This window comes from Pollicipes pollicipes, unplaced genomic scaffold (genome assembly GCF_011947565.3).
Source record: "Pollicipes pollicipes isolate AB1234 unplaced genomic scaffold, Ppol_2.1 Scaffold_7261;HRSCAF=8764_pilon_pilon_pilon, whole genome shotgun sequence".
NCBI classification, from domain to species: domain Eukaryota; kingdom Metazoa; phylum Arthropoda; class Thecostraca; order Pollicipedomorpha; family Pollicipedidae; genus Pollicipes; species Pollicipes pollicipes.
The window spans coordinates 38,660,262-38,672,898 of record NW_023597054.1 but is presented as its reverse complement, the minus strand read 5'-3'; the positions used below and the strand labels follow the sequence as shown (position 1 = coordinate 38,672,898).

Here is a 12,637-nt window from a genome sequence, read left to right as displayed (position 1 = left end):
CTGCGGGACTGCGGGACAAACAGCGTCATCAAATCGGCCACGTCATCCACAACGACAGCCTTATAACGGGGTTTAGTGCTTTAAGTAAGGCGAGACGAATGGGCTTGGAAGTGGGCGGCCTTCCTAAGGTCACCGTTTAACACCGATGTATGAACAAAAAATGGGGCGTCGATTTGAGTCTGTGTTCGGATTGATGGCTTCTGAATGACGGATCGTCGCACCAAGTGCACGTGACATGTTGTGTGCCGTCTAAAGTTTTAACACGGATGTCCGAAATTAGACTTTTCTAGAGGTCAAGAATTGACCATCAAAAAAGGTTACGATGTGGGACACCGTCTTTTTTTAGTTCCTGCCCTCGTGCCCTACCCTCGTGAATCATCATACCAAATGAGCATGGAAGCAAGTCGTAAATGATATCGGATATAAATCTATACTCAGGAATTTGAGGTTTGCTCAAGTTCGAGGCCAAAACATGAGATTGACACCTTGGAAATCCGATTCAGTACGATCTATAGCAGACAGGCTTTCGTTTTCACCTAAGACGATGGTTCGCAAAACGTACGTTGGAGCAAAGGAATCGGCATCCCGGGATTTGACATTCGTTTGAGGCGAAAATGAAGGCCGGCCTTGAAACCTCAGTGATCTGGCGTAGCACAATCCAAAAAAAGACAGACTTTCAGAGCCAACGGGTCCAACGATTTGTTAAGCATATTTTGGAACCAGTAGCCAGTAGCTCATATTTTAATGTCTTCCGATCTTAAAATCAGTTGGTGCGATGATTTGCAAATCTCATTCAGGGGTGAGAAGCTGCTGCCTCTGATTTTGGCCTTTTAGAGCCAGGTTGTGGACTGAAAACCATTAGTGTCCGGTACAAGATAGCCTAATGAAAGATGTCCGAGTGCAAAAAAGGACATTCCCGATTTCCACATTTTGTCAAAGTCCTGATATAACCTCGAGAGTTCGGTAATTGGTCAATCATGGTGCGCGAAGCGTGATTTTTTATTCACCCGGCGCAACGATTTGTAAAATAGACCAAAAAATCACCACTAATCACCACTAATAACCTGGAACGTTCAACAAAACAGCTAGAGGCCAAAAAATCACTGTCCCATATGTTGATGTTCTGTCCAGAGCAGGAGATAACTCCTTTCGCGAATTTGGTTGAGAATGAGTAACAGTGGGCAATTTAGATCAATGGTAGGAATCCGTAGTTACGGTGTGGGAACTTGGCATGCGAATATAGAGGCTCCCAAAGATTCCAGATTTTTGGCTTTCAAGACCAAGGAATCGCCCTAGATTTTGAGAGCTTCGGTTCGGGATGATGTCAAGACCGGACACGCGCACAGTATGTCATATTTGCTCAGCATATAGCAACCCAGGTTTTGACCTGACCTCAAGCTCAAAAGGTGATCGCCAGGGTCCACATTTTGACGTCATATTCTACTCGCCCCAACGTTTCTTTTAAGCAAAGAGAGATAGAAGGCTGTCGTTGCTGTTGCCGCAGACGTCACTGATTCGGTGAACACCGCAAAATGCTCCTCGAATCTAACGTGGTGTGGCCTGCTGCTTAGAGTAACGGCAGCGGCAGGGTAGCGCTTAGAGGCTGGTCCGCTATCTCGCTGGTGCGACTCTTAAAACAGCACTTGTTTAACTGCGGTTTTTTAAACTTTTGCCACTTGGATAATTCGTTTCAGTAGTGTTGGCCGGTTGGGGTCAAGCTTCACATTTGGGCCGGTCTCGCGTAATACACGCCTTTGGTCTCCGAGGGTTCGGTCGGCCCCGAGACGTCAGATCGCAGTGAGACGTTATCGGTCGACGGTGGGACTGGCGAGACTTGAACGAAAAGGAGAATGCCGCTCTTGGATGCTAGCCCCTGGTCCCATCGCGACTTTCCTGGTTGCAGTCATACAGGACAGTTCGGTTAGCATCTGGCTTAGTGGACAGATCGGCAAGTGTGTTTGATGTATATGTTCACACTCCATGATGCGCTGCATGATAACATAGATAATGCATCACCAATTTCGACAGCCGTTTTGAAAGGCGTGACATCTTCGTTTGCTGATCTCCGGCTCCCGAATGAGGGGGACCTATCAGGCGCTGCACAGGCTCTGGTCAGGCTTCAAGACACGTACCAGCTCGACACATTTGGTGGGTACACCGCTTCGCACGCACCACGGTGTTGAAGTCGTGCGTATTGTCAGGGACTTGCGGCACTGGCCGCTTGCCGAGACCGGCCGCTGGGATTTTGTCCGCTGGGAAAGCTAGTATTTATAAACAGTGCGGGCGGTGCATCGCTAATTTTAGCACGCTGGGGTACTCGGCTTAAACCAGCTCAGGCCCTAAAATGCTGCGTCTAGGCTGAAGTGCTGACACCAAAACTGGGTCATCTGTGCCAATCATTCCCGTGGCGCCGGACAAAGTAGCTTGAAAGCTCAGGGCGATGTCAAATTGTGTTCTCTTGGAGTGACGGTCATTACACTTCATTCTTAGCTGACTCCCTAGTCCAGTTTTTGTTAATATGACACGTTCTCGTGCTCGGCTCGATGCGACATTAAGGTAGCACGCTATGACACTCGCTGAACCGCCTGGATCTTTGCGAAGTTACTGGAGCGCAGTGTTCGCTGGACTTAGAATCGAGTGGTGCAAAGGGAGAGGGGGAGTAAGCACGTGTGTCAAACACGTCACATATGCGTGTGCGTACATATGTGTATCAAGCATGAAGCACACGGCGTGCCATGGTGCGCAAGAAATGACTTATGACGGTGTCGAAAGTAATGTCACCTGCTGGTGGTGAAAGTTACCCTGATGGGGATCGAACCCAGGACCTTCTGATCGTCGCCTACAGATTTCGCCCGTGGTGAGATTCCCGGGAGCAGTCTGGGCCGAGAGCTGACCGCCTGGGACTGCTTCGTCTTGGGCAGGGAGTGCTACTTCCTTGGAGACTTCGGGTGAGAGCCTCCCCATACCCGTGGGTTAACCAGCCACATCCCTGCACGCACCCCCAATATGGTTAATGCAGTCGTTTGCGCGCCATAAAAGGGACGTGGCGCATACGTCTCGTTTCCTTTTAAAAAAGAAGTTAAAGGAAATATGTCATTATTATTTGATGGTGATCCGAATATGACCTGTTATATGACTTGACATGAGCCACCTGGATTTGGCCTTGCTGTGACCTTGCCGGCACCTTTTTGTGACCTTAAATTGACCTGACTGTGCCCTGGGTTTTGCCTATGACGTGACTGGGACTCTGGTGTTGCCTGAATATAACAAGCCTGTGATATGGCAGTGACCGGACTGACCTAGCTGCGACCTGGCAGTGATATGGCAGTGACCGGACTGACCCAGCTGCGACCTGACAGTGATATGGCAGTGACCGGACTGACCCAGCTGCGACCTGACAGTAATATGACAGTGACGGACTGACCCAGCTGCGACCTGACAGTGATATGACAGTGACCGGACTGACCCAGCTGCGACCTGACAGTGATATGGCAGCGACCGGACTGACCCAGCTGCGACCTGAGTGACATGACCATGACCCGGTCATGCCCTGGCTGCGATCTGACGGCGCCTTCTCCGTCACATGATCATGGCCAGAGCACATTGAAGCCAATGCTTGAACAGCCTGTGCGTGTGATTCGTGAGCGATCGTGATCGCATGATACAGCCCGCCCCGTCCGGACCGTGTCACAACCCCGCCGTGCAGGCACGCCCGACCCTGGCTGGAGGAGGCGTGGCACCGGAGCCAGCGAGAGGCGCTGATTGCCCACTCGCCGCTGGCGACGACGCTGATTGGCGGCCCGCCGCTGTCGCCGGCCCAGCCGCTCGAGTACCTGGCCTTCGCCACCTATCGGCTGGGGGACACGGCGCGCGCGCTGGCCTTAACCCGTGACCTTCTGCAGGTGGACCCCGCCCATAAGGTCGCCCGTGACAACGTGGTAAGTCGTGGAAGACGCGCGGAGGCTGCTGTGATGGCGAGGATGCTCTCACAGTTTGCACATCGTGGTTCGTGTGCAGCAGGGGCGCAGCAGGGGGACGGGGGGGGGGGGGGAGCAGAGGGGGAAGTTGCCCTCCCGTGTGTGAAAGTATGTTTTTGTAGTAGTTGTAGTTGTACCCTCTATATGATGTCGCACTGGGAGGACTGAGGAAGCCCGATTTTCTCCAGGAGACCCTCCGGAAAGCTCTGCACCCACCTCAAAACTCATAGTGCCGTCCATATTTGTAGTACAGAACGCCAAGATGGGCCACTGATTAAGAAAGCAGCGCCTGAATAGTGTTTTGTTGATGGTGGAGGCGTATAAAGGCTGAAAATAGTCGTTGAAAATAATCTGTGAAAGATAACGCTGTTGCTGCGCCCCCCTGTGACGTGGCAGGTGGCCTTTGAAAGGGAGCTGCAAGAGATGAAGAGAAAGGCCGATGTCGCCAAACCAGACTTACCGTCGATGACAACGGATGATGTGGACCACGTGAGCACGGAGCTTTGCGCGCCGAAGGCAGCCTGGTCTTAACCTTCTGATGTATGCCTCCAAATGAAGCGACAATAACATTTTCCAACTACGCTTTGCGGCGAATAGTGGGCAAAGTGTCTATCGGCTACAGGATGCTATTGTGTATTTTGTGCTTTGGGAAAAAGACACACTCGCTTATCCATGTTAACCACTTTACCCTGTATCTTCGCAACGCGTCCTCAAATTTTTCAACATCACCTTTTTATTTCAAACATCGATCCAGTATGTTTACATGTTCGATCATCTTATGGATGACATTAACAGCATAGGTGCACCACTGCTACTCGTCATCAAGCGCCATGACACGCCTTTCCAGAAGTGTATTTTTCGAGATCTTAATGAGCGTTGTTGCTCGTGGCTGCCGTATGTACCGCTGACCGGTGCAGCTGAGGCGCCATGTTCGCTGCAGGTCTCAGAGTCGCTGGCGAACCACTTAGAAACAGAGAACCGGCTGTACCGGGCGTTGTGTCGAGGTCACTTACCGCTGGCACCTAGCGTCCTCAAGCGGCTCAGGTGAGCGCCTCGCATAGTGAGCTCAGGTGAGCGCCTCCTATACTGAGCTCAGATGAGCGCCTGGCATACTGAGCTCAGTGGAGCGCCTGGCTTAGTAAGCTCAGGTAAGCGTCTCGCATAATTAGCTCAGGTGAGCGCCCGGCATAGTGAGCTCAGGTGAGCGTCTCACATGGTGAGCTCAGGTGAGCGCCTCCCATACTGAACTCAGGTGAGCGCCTGACATACCGAGCTGAGGTGAGCGCCTGGCTCAGTGAGCTGAGGTGAGCGCCTCGCATAATTAGCCCAGGTGAGCGCCTTCCATACTGAACTCAGGTGAGCGCCTCGCGTAGTGAGCTCAAGTGAATGCCTGGCTTAGTAAGCCCAGATGAGCGTCTCGCAGTAATCTCAGGTGAGCACCCCACATAATGAGCTCAAGGTGGGCGCCTGGCATAGTGAGCTCAGGTGAGCACCTCACATAGTGAGCTCAAGGTGAGCGTTTGGCATAGTGAGTTCGGGTGAGCGCCTCGCATAGTGAGCTCAGGTGAGCGCCCGGCATAGTAAGATCATGAGCGCCTGGACTGGTGAGATCAGGTGGGCGTCTGGCACAGTGAGCCCAGGTGAGCGTCTCCCACAGCCTCGCCGTCACCGGTCCCGGGCGTGCCGGAACACCGGTAACCGCCGACATGGGCTGCATCACCCCGTATTCTCGCTTCGTATTATCGAAAGGTGGCTTATAAATTGTTTTGCGTGCAATCGAAACCGCTAGAAGTAACCGATTTAGTGAGTTAACCCATGTCATTCGCTTCCTTGTCCCAGCTACGTGCACCTGTTCTGAGACGTTTCAGACGTGTGCGGAGCGCGTGGAGCATCCAGGAGCCGGGTACTCTGTGCTGTATGTGCAGACTTTCCTCCTATCGGTGAGATGTGCTACCAACATTTCCCGGTGTCTACGGCAGGTGCTACTACTCTCACAACGGCGTCGCTTTTCTTCGCCTCCGACCGGTGCCAACAGAGGACCTGTACCTGGACCCACACATCGTCCTCTTCCATGACGTTATGCACGACTCCGAGATCGAGGCCATCAAAAACGTCTCGGCGCCCCTGGTGAACCAGCTGAATGACACTGCACACCTGTACTCCAGGTGTTGGACCATGCATCGAGAGTCCTCGAGCGTCATCTCGATGTGACCGATCTCTGGGGTTGTGGAAAACCATCAATGTTGTCGGCGCGGTCTCCTCAGTTTGTCTTCAGTCGGCGAGCGCACCACAACAGGCACCGTCTGTCTCTGCGTGCATACAATCTAATGCAATTACACTCGCAAGGTGTGTACGTACGTGATCAATTCGCTGCTGGCCGTCACATTGCGCGGCTCAGAGGGCGGAGCGGCACACCCTGACAGCCGGCCAATGACCCAGCTAGTGGGCGCTTCCCCACTGACCCGCTGCCCCCCTCCCCCCCCCCCCCCCCCCGCCGCCAACGGCAGCTGCAGCGGGCTACCATCAGGAACGTCCACACCGGGGAGCTAGAGACGGCAAACTACCGCATCAGCAAGTCGGCCTGGCTCAACAGCCGGCACCACAACGCCGTCACCAGGTCAGTTCCGCGCCAGTAGGTTTGCCGTGCTCACCGGGAGCACCACGACGCCGTCACCAGGATCAGTACCGCGCCAGTAGGTTTGCCGCGTTCACCGGGAGCACCACGACGCCGTCACCAGGATCAGCACCGCGCCAGTAGGTCTACCGTGCTCACCGGGAGCACCACGACGCCGTCACCAGGGTCAGTTCCGCACCAGTAGGTCTGCCGTGCTCACCGGCCAGCACCACGGCGTCGTCACCAGGGTCAGTATTGCATCAGAAGGCCTGCTCTGCTCACCGGCGAGCACCACAGCGTCGTCACCAGGGTCAGTACCTCACCAGTAGGCTTGCCGTGCTTACCAGTCGGTGGCCAGCACCACGGCGGTACTAGCGAGGATGACGTTGCAGTAGTGGGCCGGCCTGCTGTCTGTACGCATTCGTCACCAAAGTTTACAGCGCTCTCCTGGTGCCCAGAGAAGGGCTGAACGGAGGCCCGTACAGAGCCCAGATCAGCGTACGTATGTGCGGATCGGGGGGAGGGGGGGGGGGGGGTGGGGCGGCGGGGGGCCGCGCCAGCCTGTCAGTCAGCTCCCTGCTCCTGTGGTGGGTCAGCTTATCAATCAGCTCTCTGCTCCAGTGGTGGGCCAGCCTGTCAGTCAGCTCCCTGCTCCAGTGGTGGGCCAGCCTGTCAGTCAGCTCCCTGCTCCAGTGGTGGGTCAGCTTGTCAATCAGCTCCCTGCTCCAGTGGTGGGCCAGCTTGTCAATCAGCTCCCTGCTCCAGTGGTGGGCCAGCCTGTCAGTCAGCTCCCTGCTCAGTAGTGGGCCAGCCTGTCAGTCGGCTCCCTGCTCCAGTGGTTGGCCAGCTTGTCAATCAGCTCCCTGCTCCAGTGGTGGGCCAGCCTGTCAAGTCGGCTCTCTGCTCCAGTAGATGGGCCAGCCTGTCAGTCGGCTCCCTGCTCCAGTGGTGGGCCATCCTGTCAGTCGGCTCCTTGCTCCAGTAGTGGGCCAGCCTGTCAGTCGGCTCCTTGCTCCAGTGGTGGGCCAGCTTGTCAATCAGCTCCCTGCTCCAGTGGTGGGCCATCCTGTCAATCAGCTCTCTGCTCCAGTAGTGGGCCATCCTGTCAGTCGGCTCCCTGCTGCAATTGTGGGCCATCCTGTCAGTCGGCTCCCTGCTGCAATTGTGGGCCATCCTGTCAGTCGGCTCCCTGCTCCAGTGGTGGGCCAGCCTGTCAGTCAGCTCCCTGCTCCAGTGGTGGGCCAGCCTGTCAGTCAGCTCCCTGCTCCAGTGGTGGGTCAGCTTGTCAATCAGCTCCCTGCTCCAGTGGTGGGCCAGCTTGTCAATCAGCTCCCTGCTCCAGTGGTGGGCCAGCCTGTCAGTCAGCTCCCTGCTCCAGTAGTGGGCCAGCCTGTCAGTCGGCTCCCTGCTCCAGTGGTGGGCCAGCTTGTCAATCAGCTCCCTGCTCCAGTGGTGGGCCAGCCTGTCAGTCGGCTCCCTGCTCCAGTAGTGGGCCAGCCTGTCAGTCGGCTCCCTGCTCCAGTGGTGGGCCATCCTGTCAGTCGGCTCCTTGCTCCAGTAGTGGGCCAGCCTGTCAGTCGGCTCCTTGCTCCAGTGGTGGGCCAGCTTGTCAATCAGCTCCCTGCTCCAGTGGTGGGCCAGCCTGTCAGTCAGCTCCCTGCTGCAGTGGTGGGCCATCCTGTCAATCAGCTCTCTGCTCCAGTAGTGGGCCATCCTGTCAGTCGGCTCCCTGCTGCAATTGTGGGCCATCCTGTCAGTCGGCTCCCTGCTGCAATTGTGGGCCAGCCTGTCAGTCAGCTCCCTGCTCCAGTAGTAGGCCAGCATAGCGGGAGTCTCTGCTCTTGAAAGCAAATGGCGTAAGGTCGAGAAAGGAAGCAATTCATTGCATATCTTTATTTTGTCGGATCGCATTTTACGAGCTCTGCACAGGAGCCGAGCCTTTGTCAGTGAGACGGTATTCATGCGACATGCGTGTCGCTGTAACTGTATTAACCCTTTTGGTTAATGCTTGCGTTTTCTGTGTAACCTTGCTGGTGGTTTTTGTGGTGAAAACACGTACAGTGCGCGACAGTTCTGACGTTCTGATGTCACCAAAACCTCATCGGCTCTAACCACGACGTCACTGTCTCCAGGTGGAGCGTCGGGTGGCACAACTGACGGGGTTGAGCTTGAACACGGCAGAAGAGCTGCAAGTGGTTAACTACGGCATCGGAGGGCACTATGAGCCACACTCCGACTATACGACAGTATGTACATTATGCTGCAGCATCGAAGGCCATTGTGAGGCATGAGGCACACTTCGGCTTTACCAGAGTATGCGCACTATACTACGTCATCGGGGAACACCATGAGCCATATTTCGGCCATACCAGAGTATGCGTGCTACTGCATCGATGGTCACTGTGAGGCACACTCCAGCTATACCAGAGTATGCACACTATACTATGGCATCGGGAGGTATGATGAGGCATGGGCCACACTTCGGGTATACCAGAGTATTTTGCGCACTACACTACGGCAGCGGAGAAACGTTTCGTTTTGTACCATGAAAATGTCAAAGCATATACACTACGAAATGAAATCGGGGGGGGGGGCGCTTTTACCATGCCAGTATACATACTAATCTCCTACATGGGAACACCACGAACCGCACGACTACACAGATGCACGTGCACTGCACTACTGCATTGGCAGGCACTGCAAACCGTACTGCACTGCACCTACATCAGAATGTGCCAACTAACTGCCGTGCTCAAGGACACTGCGGAACACTCAAGGACTGTCTGTCAGGGTACGTGGGGTGTGCTTTAAGGCTGCAGTGGTGGTTCAACATGCCCCCTCCCCCTCCCCCCGTCTGCCGCGTGTCGAGCAGCAGCCGGCTGTTCTTAGTGGGTCTCACCTCGGCACACGACGCGTCACCGGGTCTGCGTGGGCCCTCGGCGAACCGCACTGTAGGCCCTCGCCAGGGCCGCCAGCGCGGGGCCCGCTGCCCGCCCCCCGGCTCTAGTGTCAGCCACCTGTGATAGCCGATGAGGACAATGCTCTGGGCCCCCCACGCGACTCGTCATGGCCGTTGACCGTGTTGGGTTGGTATCGCGTGGCTGGGGCAGCGTAGATCGTGATACGTTGGCCGGTCTGGTGTACGCTGGCCCTCTTTGGACCGGCGAATTATTGTTTGGAGGAACGCAGGCCCATGTGAGGCTGGGCTGCTTTATTGTTCCCGGTATGTAAGCGTGGTTTATATTTATATTCTATATTTATCTGTTTGGCAGAATAAGGCGATTGCAGAACAGCTCGAGGATGGAAATCGCATTGCAACATTTATTTTCTACGTAAGTATTCAGTAGTGTGGAAATGATGTCGTAGCGTTCGTTGCGATGTTTTTTTTTTTACCTTTTGTTCTCTTTTTGGCATCATGTCGAACAGAAAGAGCATCAACTTCTCACAAGTACAGAAATTCTGGCATACATTGGTCACCACAGAAAAAAGCGCATCAAACGTTGAAAACAACTGCCTTCGATAGAGATACAAGCGAGGACAATTGGAACGCATAAAATGGGCCTCGGTTCGAATTACGCACCATTGTGAACATAATACTGTGTGAAGTGACATCAGCAGAGATGAAGCATTCCCTACCGACGTTATAGCATGCTTCATTGAAACTTTGCCATTAAACACAACCATTACATATATTTTTATATATTATTAAACATTATCATTGAAACCTTTACCATTAAACATCAACCCACATAAATCCGCAGTCAGCGGCATCACACCTGCTGTCGGCCCCTAAACCTCTGTTTTTCGCGGCGGTCGCCAGATGTCGGACGTGGCGGCCGGCGGTGCCACCGTGTTCACGCAGCTGGGCGCGGTGGTGAAGCCTCGGCGTGGTTCAGCCGCCTTCTGGTACAATCTGCATGCGGACGGCAGCGGCGACTGGCGCACCCGGCACGCCGCCTGCCCCGTGCTCGTCGGGTCCAAGTGGGGTACGTGCCGGCCGGCGCTCTTGGTGACGGGCACGGGCGGCCGCGTTGTCAGGGAGTGGCGGAAAGGCAGCAGCAGGAGCGGTGTTTGATCCGCATGGGTAGTATAAGGCTGTAGGACTGGTGGTGGGCCAAGGTGTACGGATGATGTTGGCGGATATTCAAATTGCCGATCGAAGAGGGAGGGAGGGAGGGGAGGGGAGGGGAGGGGAGGGGAGGGGAGGGGGGGGGGGGGTTACCAATCTGACCTGCTCTACTGGTCGCAGACAACAGGCACAATTACGTCATACGCCATCTTCTAGCTAAACCCAGATGATAGCTTCTCCTGACGATAGATACTCTGTTTGTTCAGCTGAACTTACAGCTTTGATGCAACGCTGACAATGGACTTTTCAGGACAGGTGTCATGAAAGATCACCATTTAGTCATCGTTTTGTTTAGCATGTATCGTAATAGTACGTTTAGTAAATATCATAAGTACATAATAATGTTCGATAAGGATAAGGCCATTCGGCAGGTTTAGTCCAGTAGGTAAAAACCCGCGCCGCAATCAAAGATGCTTTGGGTCGAAGACGTTGTAACTGTCTGAACAATAAACTGTGCTCGACTCAGACTTAATCCTAAAAAGGAAAAATGTTGTTCAACAAACAAACTCTGTTTCATTTTTTTAACTATAATCTCGGCTTCGAGCCTAACAAAGCTTGCGGTGGGTGTAAGGCCCACGTTTTAGCAGCTGACTGCCCCTCGGACCGTGTGCAGAGACACAAATCCTTGTGCTGGTTGACTGATGCCACGCCTATGTACTGTTTCAGTGGCAAACAAGTGGTTCCATGAGCATGACAACGAGTTTCGCCGCCCGTGCCGTCTGCAGCCGGACCTCTAACGGGGATGAGCTAAGCTTTAGTTGGCGCATGGCGCCGCGAGTAGTCGATCTTTGGCTCGCCTTTGCCATGTCCTTAATCGTGAGAACGAAATCACGTGACGACAAGTCGAGAAGGAGGTTATCACCTGGCAGCGTTGTCGCAAAGCACTTAAAACCAGATCTTGCGGCAGTGAATGCGACACTGCGCGCAGGCCGGCCTTGTGCCTAGCGACATACCGTAGTGAAATTAAGTGTCATATTTTACCATCTTTCTGCGGATGTTCCATTGTCCACCAGCTGCGAAATGCTGACAAGAGGCAGCACTGTTTGAGCGGACCTGATAGAGCCCTGCCGGAGCGCTGTTGAGCGGACCCGACAGAGCGCCGCAGCGCTGTTGAGCGGACCTGACAGAGCGCCGCAGCGTTGAGCGGACTGACAGAGCGGAGCGTTGTCGAGTGGACCCGACAGAGCGCCGAAGCGCTGTTGAGCGGACCGACAGAGCTGCCGGAGCGCTGTTGAGCGGACCTGACAGAGCGCCGCAGCGCTGTTGAGCGGACCTGACAGAGCGCCGCAGCGCTGTTGAGCGGACCTGACAGAGCGCCGCAGCGCTGTTGAGCGGACCTGACAGAGCGCCGAGCGCTGTGAGCGGACCTGACAGAGCCGCGAGCGCTGTTGAGCGGACCTGACAGAGCCGCCGGAGCGCTGTTGAGCGGACCTGACAGAGCGCCGCAGCGCTGTTGAGCGGACCTGACAGAGCGCCGCAGCGCTGTTGAGCGGACCTGACAGAGCGCCGCAGCGCTGTTGAGCGGACCTGACAGCGCGCGAGCGCTGTTGAGGACCTGACAGAGCGCCGAGCGCTGTTGAGCGGACCTGACAGAGCGCCGCAGCGCTGTTGAGCGGACCTGACAGAGCCTGGGCCGGAGCGCTGTTGAGCGGACCTGACCAGAGCGCCGCAGCGCTGTGTTGAGCGGACCTGACAGAGCCTGCCGCAGCGCTGTTGAGCGGACCTGACAGAGCCTGCCGAGAGCGCTGTTGAGCGGACATCCTGACAGAGCGCCGCAGCGCTGTCGAGCGGACCTGACAGAGCGCCGCAGCGCTGCCAGGAACAGGCGTCCGCCTCAGTTTCCGCGGTCGGCCCCGTTGCCTCCAAGCCAACATTCATCATATACATCCACCGCCAGATGTATTGCTATTAGTATAT

General features: G+C 55.1%; 1 protein-coding gene across 1 annotated transcript; it reads left to right on the top strand.

Moving 5' to 3' along the window:
* On the top strand, positions 1-11,749 carry LOC119111394 (prolyl 4-hydroxylase subunit alpha-1; the record flags this gene model as incomplete). The annotated part of the gene is given in 11 exon segments (XM_037235207.1): positions 1-2,148; positions 2,846-2,948; positions 3,707-3,938; positions 4,374-4,466; positions 4,918-5,021; positions 5,957-6,104; positions 6,485-6,598; positions 8,724-8,837; positions 9,864-9,923; positions 10,412-10,577; positions 11,387-11,749. Coding segments are annotated over 11 exon segments (1,392 nt in total). The 3' UTR covers positions 11,458-11,749.
* Between the last annotated feature and the right edge of the window lie 888 nt (positions 11,750-12,637).